This window comes from Protomyctophum parallelum, assembly GCF_964188405.1.
Source record: "Protomyctophum parallelum genome assembly, chromosome: 5".
Taxonomy (NCBI): domain Eukaryota; kingdom Metazoa; phylum Chordata; class Actinopteri; order Myctophiformes; family Myctophidae; genus Protomyctophum; species Protomyctophum parallelum.
This window is the reverse complement of record NC_139702.1, coordinates 55,765,653-55,777,984: the sequence shown is the minus strand read 5'-3', so window position 1 is coordinate 55,777,984 and position 12,332 is coordinate 55,765,653. Positions and strand designations below refer to the sequence as shown.

Below are 12,332 nucleotides of genomic sequence, written 5' to 3'. Positions count from 1 at the left end.
CGACATGATGTTACTGTAAACTAATACATATTTGGGCCTTGTATTACAGGCTGAGACATGGACAGCATATGTCTCATTGATCCCTAATGCTGAGCCCTGGGCTTTTAGAGGGCAGAGGGCCCTAGAGTGTGGTGTGAGTGTGCGCGTGCGTGCGTGCTTTGTGGAGCGGCAGCTACATGACCAGAGAGGGCTGACCAGCTTATATTTGGTCAGTTGTTTGTGTGTTATTGAGAGACGTACAGTACTTTACATGTGCGTTGTCAGACATGAACACAAACACGCACATGCATGGTGTATGGGGAACACACATACACAGACGTGTATGAATACACACGCAGCGTATACACGCACACTCTCCCCACCGCCCCTCCCGCTGCAGCTATCAATCAACTTTCCATTTTGTTTGGTGGCAGCAGACATCCCAAACACTCCTATTAGTGGCCTGACCTGTGACCTTGACTGCCCCCTCCTCTGGGAGGCCAGCAGATCTGAGCTCAGCTCACTACTGGACTAACAGCAGACTGGGATTAGATTACACATAGAGCCCATGTCATTTGTGGAGATATAATTGTATGAATAATTACAGCATCTAGCTGTATGATTATATTATTGTGTTGAAGTTTATTGAAATATACAGTGTGTTTCACACGTTACAAATAAAAGTATAACATGAGCTTTACTCTGCCACTTTTTTTTGCATCCTGAGGTTAATAGAATCATATATGGCTACTGTGCCAATGCCCATTGACTGTTATGCTTTACTATTGTTTGTAAGGAAACAAACCACTTGCCAGACACTCTTGGTCCGAGCATCGGCAAATGATCGATATTGTTTTCTAATAATCGATTAAATCAATTGTTTGATTAACCGTTGCACCCCTAGATTAAGTACTCACTGGTGCCCTCGATGAGGAGCTCTTGTCCGTGACTGCCCAGCAATGTCCTGGACAGGAAGGGTGCAAAGTCCACAAAGATCTCTCTGAGCAGGGGAGCTGCCTTCTCCAGGGCACTCTCCAAACGCTCAGAGATGCTGCATACACACATGGAAACAAGACGCTCATTAAAGCTGCACTGTATCATTTTCCTGTTCTACCCTATTCCTACCACTGAGCTAATAGAGGCTACCTACTTGCTCTGGGGAGAAATTAAAAATGTGCCAAAAAGTGTGTAAAATACATGTACAAAGGTCGTGTCCAACCTGTGGTCGTGTCCTCCAAGTGACACAAAATCTTCACACACAGAAGTTACATACAGTAACAGAGCATTAAATACAACAGACACAACAGGAGTAGTGCTTTACCCAAACAACTAGTTGACCACTAGAACACTTTTTTTCGGCGAAGAGATTTGTTATAGAGGGGGGAAAGGAGGGGACCAGGCATAGAGCCCTGGGGGACCACTGTCAGTGAAGTATCCAGGTTTAAGTGGTTGAGACAAATGGACGGCTGATGGACTGGGACATGTATCCGATGGTCTGTCGTGGTGTTTCTAAGGACTCCATCAAGTGTGTTGTTTTGTTACGTCTGCCACAGTGAAGCCAAAGGCAATGTAATGTTTACAATAAGGTCTCTATTTTATTTGTGAGCATCTTCATCGCATTCATCTCATTGTAATGGTGTATTGTGTAAACCTAATGAAGTACTTAACATAAGCACAAATGAAGTACTTAATGCTACATTATTGTGTAATTACAATACCGTTCAGTGGGTGTTCAGTTTAATGAAAACAATACAAACAATCAGAACAAACAATGAGGTGGGCAACATACGTCATAAAAGAAACAACATTCAAAGAAATAAAAGAAAAGCAACTATCATGACATCTTACGATGCCTTTTATTGTCAATGTTTAACTATGTATTAATTATGAGAAGGTATTGTAGCTACACAGTAATAGTACTGTATCACGCTGTTACCGTATTGTTACAGTAAGTACTAGAAGTACAGAAGGTACTAGAAGGTACAACACGTGGAGATTACTAAATAATAATAATAATAGATTACTAATGTAAGTGAAACAAAAACTTTTTAATCAATGTGTGTAATAGACATTTGTAAGGCACAAAAAAGCAAAGCAATCAGCAGATTGGAAAAGCTGAACATGCAGTCATGCGTGTCCAATATCTCGCTGTGCGCTTGTGTCTTTCTATGTGCATGGGATTGTGTAGGTCTCTGCTGCATGTCTGCGCGTGGGTATGTTTCTGTGCTTGCACTGCACGTTTCATGTACAGTGCGTGTGTGCGTGTGCGTGTGCGTGTGTGTGTGTGTGTGTGTGTGTGTGTGTGTGTGTGTGTGTGTGTGTGTGTGCGTGTGTGTGTGTGTAGAAGATGAATCACCTCATATTGGGGGCGGTGTGCTGGGTCATAGGGGAGAGAGTGGGGACAGATGGCAGGTTGGTGCTGGCTGGACCCTGGCCTGCTGCTGCTGAGAGGAAACCAGAGAGCACTCTGATTAGTCTGGACCACGCACAACTACTAATAGACACACATGTCGGAAGAAATATAGAAATATATGATACACAGACAGAGACACACACACACGTATGCATGCATGTAAACACACAACCTTCTCTCTACTGTAGTACACACACACACACACACACACACACACACACACACACGCACGCCAATACATTACACCAGCGAGCGACAGGGCAGCGCCATAAATCTGTGCACAGACGTCCTTCTATGAAATAATACAGTGGTCTCCATTCAAATGCAGAGAATGGGGCTGGATTTATGGCCCTGCAGGACAAGCAGGCTGTGAGTGTAGTGTAATTTTATGTGTAGATAACACATGATGTACTCCTGGCACTATACGTCTTCCTGTGGCAGTACCACTCACACCTCTCACGGACACTTTGACTGGAAAAGTACACAGTGCAGTGCAGGCCTCATTTAAGCAATTCTGACCTGTGATCAGATTCACACGAGGTTTCCGCCGGACACACACTGGTCTGATGAACCCATTCTGACCTGAGATCAGATTCTAAAAATGTCAGTCGTTCTTCGATAAAAAAAATAAATAGCAGACCTACAAGCTCGTATCGCGGCACTCGGTGGCGCGATATGAGCTTGTAGATCTGCTATTTTTCAATAGCTAAAGCATAACATGATGCTGACACCAAAATGGGTGCCCGGTCAGAATGGGTTAAGCAATTCCGATTTTTCGCACATTTAAAATGCTTAAGATATTTTCATAAAATAGCTAAAGTAGTCGATTTACAAGCGCTCAAAGCATAATGAAGCGTTGCGAGCTTGTAGCCATTGTTTTGCGCTATTTGGTGCACATGAATGTATTAAGTAGGGGTGAAGTGGTCATCGCTCATCTTTAAGGGTCTATTAAATAGACCCTTAAACCAAATAGAACCAAATAGACTATTTGGTTTGATTTTATTCAATTCATTTAAAAATGTCTTCATATACCACCAATATAATAATTATATTTTGTCCTGTAATCCTTTCGGATTATAGGCTACAGTATAACAAAACAATACATCTATATCACACAATGCTGTTCCATACAAAATGTTACACAGTAGAATCATCTGTGTTCATTTGAACAAAATCTCCTAAATGAATATGAAATACTTTCCAACCAGTTTTATAACTTCTTTGACATCAACATAAATTTAAATGTAGTTCTACAGCGGCTGAAGTCGAGATGCAATGCAAAACGATGCAATATGAAGTTACGTTTAATGCTCCAATTACTATTACATTTGTCTTGTTCCATAGGTCGTTTACATGCCAATTAACTCCGTCGGCACATTTCTGTGTGACCGTTTCATTACACAACTCGAAAATAAAGAAGCTTTTTACGACTGCATTTGTGGCACGGAGACACGCGGGGTACAGAGTGGCTGTTTTGATTGATCTGCCTGTAAATTCACTTCAGTGTGGCTCATAAATACAGGCAATGCCCAGCAGAATATGGAGCAGGAGAGACGCAGAGGGGGGATTCCTCTGCCGTTTTGCAGGGAGGGAGAGCTTGTTTTTCCAACCGGGACAGTCTCCAAGCAGGGATAACTCTTATGGAATGACAGGGAGAGGAGAGCGGAGCAGACTGGAATGTGTGTGTGTGTGTGTGTGTGTGTGTGTGTGTGTGTGTGTGTGTGTTAAGCAGCCATGTGGGCCTGCTGGGAGCCTCCCTCTGGAGTTGAAGTAGCTCCTTCAAACAGAGAGGAGTAAATGAACTGATCTCCATTAGTCCTCCCACTGCTCTCACTAACGCACACACACGCGCGCACATGCATGCACGCACAGCTAATACACACTGAACAAACAGACAGATGCTGTGCATATCCACACAGTTACATGGATGTACACAGACACACAGCTACATATTTACTCAGGCGTACTTTACACTCTTTCGTGCAGCAGCCCATGCAGTGTGGTCATTATTATTCATGCGCGCACACACGCACACGCACACACACACCCCCCTCTTATAACACACAAAACCTTTTTTCAAGTAACCCTCCCCCCTCCCGCCGCCTCCCTTAAACACACAGACACACTCCTCAGTGAGAAAACATGACACATTCAAACACGCGCACACGTGACAGATTCATCCACATGCGCTTATTAACACACTCCCTACAAATACACACACTAAGCCCTCAAACATGAAAGCGAAAAGCTAATGTTGACCGTCTGACCACAGTTTATACTGTACACTCATCATGAATATATGAATATATGAATACGGGCTAACATATTCCACTTCCTCTGCATTTAGAAGGTTCTAGGCCTGGCCTATACAGTATTATGTGCCAAGCAGACCAAAGCATGACTTATGTTGTCATCAATGACATCATTGTAGACAGGATTGGTAATTTCCACATTTCAAACATTTATTTATTTGTATTTTTTAGGAACAAGGCTTCCATTTCAGCATGCCAATTTTCCAGGAAGAGAAAGGCTGTAGATTATATCAGGTTGGAATCCCTGTGATGCCGTCATAGCATAGGTAGGCAGGCTTCTGAACTGTCCACAGCCCTCATCTGAGAGTTGACACAATGTTACAATAAGCATACATTAGTGAGGACCCTTTTTTGTGGTCTTTTAAGCTCTATTTAGACTCCACCACACAACTGAGTCGCTTGCTGAAAAAAAAAACTGATTTAAAGTACAAATATTAGGCTTCGCATCTGTGCGTGTGCGCACGCCGGTGGATGTCAGTGTTTTGCGCAAGCAGAGCGAGCAAGTACTGCGATCGGCTGGGTATGTATGTCAGTGTTGTCCACCGGCCAATACTGTAAGTATGTATGTATGTCGGTGTTGGCCACCGGGCCAATAAGTATGCATTATATGTATGTCGGTGTTGTCCACTGGCCAATAAGGGACCACCATTCTTGACGACGTAACTAAGGTGATGCAACTTGTGACCCAACTTGTGTACAAGGCGCAAGTTGGCACCTCGACAGAGTGCATTTCCAGTTTGTTCTGTAACAACCACCTTAATGTAGTATGTGCGGATTTTAGAGCATTGCAACTTCTGTGGCTATATGTGCTTGATCATAATCAAGATGTATTCATCAAAGTAGTCTGCCGCCGTCTGACGCTGCCTTACGGCACCTTCTGTGAACAGCACCGGTGGGTGAACATCGAGGCCTATGGGAGGGTCTGTGGAGGGCGCTTTAACACCGGCCGATGGTAGGAGAGTGGGAGACGGTAGTTATGTGCTGCATGCAAAATTTCCCTTGTGTGGACATGAATAAATTGTTCAAATGTGCGTGTGCGTGTGTGTGTGTGTGTGTGTGTGTTTAGTGCGAGCCAACCAGTGTAAGTTGTGGCACACACTCACCAGCTGTGGACTCTGCCGAGGTGACCTGGGAAGCGTCGCCAGCAGAAACCACAGCGACGTCGTCGATGGGCGTGCCGGCAGAGACGGAGGCCGCTGCGGCGGCGGCCGACGGGACAGCTGGAGCAGCGGAGGAGGAGGAGCTTGGAGACGGAGTCAGACCCGCTTTCTTGGGGGCCACGACGACACTCCTGTAAAAAAGACACGACAGTGTTAGTATGGTGACGGAACTGAAGAAACCCAGAGAGAACATGACATTTTGCAAACCAATATATATGATATGAGTTTAAATATACAAATTAGAGATTCCCCATTAGGACTATTGTGTGAAAAGCGCTGATGCTGGAACCGTCGTGGACATGGCGGTCAGAACAGCAGCCCATTAGGCAGAGGGAAGAGTAATTAGGAGACCATTTTCCTGACACAGAATATTCTGGAATGGCCACATCCATCTTCCGTGCGATCAATGGACTCCCTGCAGCAGTCAGTCATCCAGGATAATATGGTAATCTGTTATATCTGTCTGATACTATATCCTATAGTCAAACTTCTTAATGGGTTTTGTATTGAGGCCCAGATTGAGGCTGTTAAGTCTGGACCCAATAAGTTTAATGACACCATATTACATAGATTAGATTTTTTTTTTTTAATGACATGGCTCTGTAGTAGGCAGAGCTGTCTAACAAGAGGGTCTGTGATACTGTGTGTGTGTGTGTGTGTGTGTGTGTGTGCGTGCGTGCGTGCGTGCGTGCAGGTCCAATATCACAAACTGCTGGACCGATCAGTGTCATAATAGTTGTGCACCGTGTCAGTAGGACAAGGATGTACCTCCACATTCAATTTTGATCACGTGACTGACATCACAGTCTTTAAAGGGACACTTCACCCTTTTTGCAAAAACATATATGTTAATGACGTTTAGAAGCTTTAGAACACTTTCCTGGGGGTCTTTATGTGTGTAATATGTGGTTTTAGATATTTTAGATTGTAGCAGTGAGCACAGTGTCTCTGATGTCATGGACACTGGTCTCACTACCTTCCTGGACTACAATTCCCATAATTATTTGGTGCAATGCTCCTCCTTGTGGATAGGGGGAGAGCTGTCTTACTGAGACAACATGTAGTCCAGGAAGGAAGTGAGACCAGTGTCCATGACATCAGAGACACCGGGCTCACTGCTACAATCTAAAATATCTAAAACCACAAATTACACACATAAAGACCCCCAGGAAAGTGTTCTAAAGCTTCTAAACGACATTAACATATATTTTTTTGCAAAAAGGGTGAAGTGTCCCTTTAAAAACCATCTCTAATCACATGCCTGCAACAAGTTCCGTATGTCACTGATCACAACAATCAATTCTCCAGTTCTAGGCAGCACAGAAGGGAAGTTTTGTTTTCTTTCTTTTTTTTTTCTTATCTCCACACAACTCTAAGGTATATTAATTACACAGTTCAATGTCGAAATGAATGACCTGAACATTGATCAGCTCTGACAGGTATGATACAGGCTGGCTCAGGAGAAACTACCTTATTATGATCCCATCTCCAACAGCTACTGTCAGTGTGCACTCTGAAAAGACACTTGACCCTCTAAATTGTTCCAGTGTCTACCAGTTAAAAGTCTGTGGCTCTGTTGGGGCAGCGCCTAGCTGAGCATGCGTGGGCAGACTGGGAAGCAGAGTGTTCAGACAACATTCACCAATTAAACTAAGGTTAGGAAATGTTTTTAAATTACTACAGCGATATGAGAGTCAATATATGAGAGAGAGAGAGAGAGAGAGAGAGAGAGAGAGAGAGAGAGAGAGAGAGATGAAGAGGAGTGGAAGCAGTACGGAGATAAGCTGTCAGTTTAGAGCAGGGGCTCTGACAGACCACTGGCCACAATCAAAGAGAGGCCTGGTGCTGCTTATCAGTGCTGACACAGGGAGCACAGCCCCCCCCCCCTCTCTCTCTCACACACACACACACACCATGCATGCATCCTAAGCACATCACATGCAAAGATACAAGTACATACCTAGTTGAAAAACATTAAGAACAGAGACATAGTCATACGTAGTCTTTTTCTTAATCGTTACGTTCATAAAATTATCTTTCTTACACACACACACTGTGACACACACACACACACACACACACACACACACACACACACACACACACACACACACACACACACACACACACACACACACACACACACACACACACACACACACACACACACACACACACACACACACACACACACACACACACACACACACACACACACACACACGCACGTAGAAGATACTGCTCTAGGCTCTGTCTCCCAGTAGCAGACAGACAGACAAACCGACAGAAAGCTGGCCCAGGTATCAAAGGCCGCTCCAGGTTGATTTAAGACAGCACATGAGATGTATTAAAAGTTAGTGTGGATGTTAGAACATGGGAGTGATCTATACATGCCCAGAGTAACGGAGATGCACAAAAGATGGCACAAGTTACAACCCTGACATATATAAACTGCACGAGAGGTAGATGCACATGCTCATGTCATACACGTACAGTACGGAGACGGAGACACACACACACACACCTCTATAAAACACAGTTCGCTGAAACAACCAGTGCTTCCTGGCTTCAGTTAAGATCCTGTGTTCCTGTGGAACACCGTTTTGCCGTCTGGCGAAAACCTTGTAAGTCTAAAACCCGTTACTTTCCAGGAAATCCTGCGTCACTTACAGTGGATTCCTTTTAGTTACAGTATTGTTTACAGTATCGTTTAGTCACAAGCTCCTGTTAATATTCATGAGGAAATACACACGACGGACTCAACCACTATCACTTTCGGTAATAGCATTCACATTTAAGTGACTGGTCCAGAGTTAGCAATGAGCCACTTCTGTATCTTGCTCAAGGGCAATTCAAAATTAAGTAGTGAGCTGGCTACTGTGCCTCTGTACACGTTGTGGTTGTGACCAGGGACCAAACACTACATTAGGTTGTGTTAATTGATGTTATACTCGGGGGAACACCCAGTGACATGGTCCCCTGTCCCCCCGTCCTCAAGTAAGGCTAAAGCTTAAAATGGCTTCCATCTGAATGTGGTCTATAAAAGCAGCTGGTGGTGTGTTGGGTCAGAACATAAATGTAGGCTACAGCACATGCTCCCAACTATGGTATACTACTGCTGTAGGAGTGTAAGGATACGGTGTTCAGATCCGTCCTTTGAAAGCCTACACAGGTTGTGTATCACGTAATTGGCCAGTAGCAACTTTGAGTTGCAGTCGGGGCAAACGCTCTCGCCAGAACATGATTTCCTATTCAATGTCTATCGGGTCGCAACTCGAACAGGCCTGAGTCGGCTCAATCAAACTTCAACACGGCAACTCGCTTGCTATAGCTTGCTCTGTGATTGCTCGGTGGTGTCTCACGTGGCTCAAGTTCTCTTGAGAGAGTAATATAATAAGAAGGTCTTGTCCGCAGTTGTGGTAGGCGAGAGGCACGTGTTCCGTGTTGGCCACGGAATTGGGGCGTGGTTATAAGCACAACCCGTGTAGGATTTACAATGTCGCTTCTCAGATAGTGACCAGCGGTTGGGACGGTGGTGGTCTGGTATGAGAGGGGAGGGGGCGGTGGTGACTTGAGGCACCCCGGAAGAGAGGTGTCGACAGTGGGGAGGGAGATGGAGAGTCAGTAGACCCTGATGGAACTTCACTGGCTATACCAGAGGCTGGGGTGTGTATGTGTGTTGAAGAATGTTTACATTGATACGGGTATGAAGGTCCATCTGGACATGTACCTACCTAAAAAAAAGCAGAATAAGACTGTATGTGTGTGTGTGGTGTGTGTGTGTGTGTGTGTGTGTTTGGTCTTCCATCTGTTCTCCAGCTCCGGCCCAGTAAATTATTCAGCAGGTCATTAGCCACACTTATCCTGAGTAGGACGCCCCAGTCGATTAATCAGCCGTCAACAGCCCTGTTCAGCCCACTAACAGCAGCCCAGGGCGGCCCGGGAGAGTGTGGGTGTGTGTGTGTGAACATGAATTTGAACACAAACAGAAGTGTGTGCATGCTTGTGTGTTTGCAGTGTTAAATGTGTGTATGTGTGTCTATATTTGTGTGAAAGACTGAGTGTTAGTGCGTGCGTGAGGAACTGAATAATTCAGAGGCTTTAACTAACACAGGTCTAGTGAGTCAACACTGTGATTCCAGTAATCTCTGCTATTTCAGTCAAACCAGCACTGGAAGTAGCATGAAAGTGGTTCACTGTCACTGATTAAGAGCGTGAGAGGGAGAGAGGTAGAAAGAGAGAGCGTGCCTGCCTGCCTGCCTGCGTGCGTGCGTAAAGGTCTGGTGTGTCAGTGTGAGTAGCGTATGTGTGTGTGTCTTTTTGCGTAAAGGTTTAAACGTGTGCTTGCCATTGTGTATTGTGTGTGCGTGCCTGCACCCCTACATTATCCTGTGTGTTAACCTCATGGCTTATTCATGTGAAGGGAGAGGGAAGGGGGGAGATCATGGCGTGGGTGGGTGTGCATCTGTACCCCAGTAGAGGAGAGCTTTGATCTCCTCTTTCACCCTCATTTCATGCAACCCTGTGCATGTGAATGCCAAGAATGATATTCACTTACCAGGCACGCATGTGTGCGCACACACACACACACACACACACACACACACACACACACACACACACACACTTCCCAATCAACCCCCATGACATCCCGCGCTGGCCTGCACCATGATTGGATGATGATAGCAGGAGAGGGAGGGGCATTAGCTTGATGACATCAGTGATTTATGAGGGCAAAGACTTCAGGCCTGAAGGCAGTTGGTCTTGGGAGTGAAAGTCACACAATGTGTGTGTACAGTATGTGCATGAAAATGTATTCCAGGCCTGTATCAATACAGCCTGTACATGTGATACATGTTCTATTATCTACTAATGTATCTTGCAGTGTAAAGGTTCAATGGGCCTATAATCATCAACTACAAACCGGTGCCCTCTGTTCAAACCCCCCCCGATCGGAGCTTCAATTCCAAGAAAAGTGGTGGACGGAGGAATTGAAGGACCACAGTGGAGCAGAGCGTTACCTAGCGACAGGGACGCTGCTAGACTGGATGAGCGAGAAGACCATTCTGAATCAATAAAAACCTAAAAAACACGTGAAACAAGTCATTGGCAATAAAAATAGTTAATTATTTCTGTGCCACGAGGTGGCAGCAGAGTGTAGGTAAACCCTGCCTGTATTTTGTCATCTTCATGTCCGTGTTCCCGGCCTGGAGACCACCATAGTAGCGAGCGGCTATTATTAGCGTTAGCTCACGCCGTTTACCTTTCTCCAGAAACGTTAACATGTCAGGAGCGATGGCGAGAAAAAAAAATCACAAATCACATCCGAACCTCGGATGCATCAGAAAAACCATGGACAGCACTCATATAGTTTCAGAGTTATGAGGCATTGAAAATCCTGCCTTGACTGGAGGTAAATGTGGGACGTGTGCAAAGATCCTGGTGCTGGGGTGACGGAGGCATTGCCTAGCAACCGGACCAATGGTAATAATGGTGTACATGGGGGGGGGGGGGTTTACGAATATATACGTAGCTGGCAAAAAAAAACAGGCTAGCCACCCCCAAGGGTCTGGCAAAGAACTAACATGACATGGTGTTTGTCTTTGTAATCCTTCTGCGCAGCAAGTTGTTCGTCGTGCGATATGACTCATCGTCATGTCCACCTCTCACACAGGAATGCAAACAGATTCACTATGTTATCCTCATGTCTAACACTTGCATGTTCTCCCTGACCGTGCAGCCTAAATCACTATGCACGTACAATGACACTGTTTAGCGTCTGGTTAGTGTCAGCAAATATTTGCACACTGGCTTGTCATAACAGGGACAAGGCTCATAAATAAATCACCAGACAAACAGGGACACTTCACTCTCTAGTACACTCTACCGTAGGATGCGTGTGTGTGTGTGTGTGTGTGTGTGTGTGTGTGTGTGTGTGTGTTGCAGGACAAGTTTTGGTGAGGGTGTGTGGGGGACACGAGTGGTTAGAACCAGCAAATTAATTAGATATTAACCACAGGAAACAGAGTGTCCCTATTCTGGGCCAAACATTCAGTGAAAATACCGGATCTGCGGGTCCATGCAGTGTCGCAAAACACACTGTAGATGCTTGTAGATCTGACATTTTCAACAAAGTGCAACTCCGTTGGTGGTTGTTAAATTAAATCGATTGTGTTTGGGACTCAACTTAACTGTGGAGTTAGTGAGGAGAATGCAGCTGGTGAGGAGTCCAGCGCTTCAGTTCAGCAACCATCAAGATAACTGGGCACAGATTCTGCTGGTGTGTGTGTGTGTGTGTGTGTGTGTGTGTGTGTCTGACACCCATCGATTGGGACCCTGGGCGTTTAAAAGGAACTAGGCGTCATCATCCGAGTTGTGCTCAATGTGTTGCTTAGCCTATTGTATAAACATAAATTAACAAATATAACAGATAAAACAACAGCTGCATCTAATAGCCTATATCCGCGG

General features: G+C 45.1%; 1 protein-coding gene across 7 annotated transcripts in view; it reads right to left on the bottom strand.

Annotated features, from left to right (window-relative positions):
- The window catches only part of lrba (LPS-responsive vesicle trafficking, beach and anchor containing), a 318,483-nt gene that overhangs the window by 206,054 nt on the left and 100,097 nt on the right, over window positions 1–12,332 (bottom strand). For 5 of the 7 annotated variants that reach the window (XM_083764652.1, XM_083764654.1, XM_083764656.1 and 2 more), the window contains 3 exons: window positions 5,808–5,995; window positions 2,336–2,423; window positions 897–1,030 (listed from right to left, as the gene is read on the bottom strand). In XM_083764652.1, coding sequence (XP_083620778.1) covers window positions 897–1,030; window positions 2,336–2,423; window positions 5,808–5,995 — 410 coding nt within the window. The remainder of the gene's footprint in view (window positions 1–896; window positions 1,031–2,335; window positions 2,424–5,807; window positions 5,996–12,332) is intronic. The other 2 variants (XM_083764653.1, XM_083764655.1) reach the window with 1 other exon arrangement.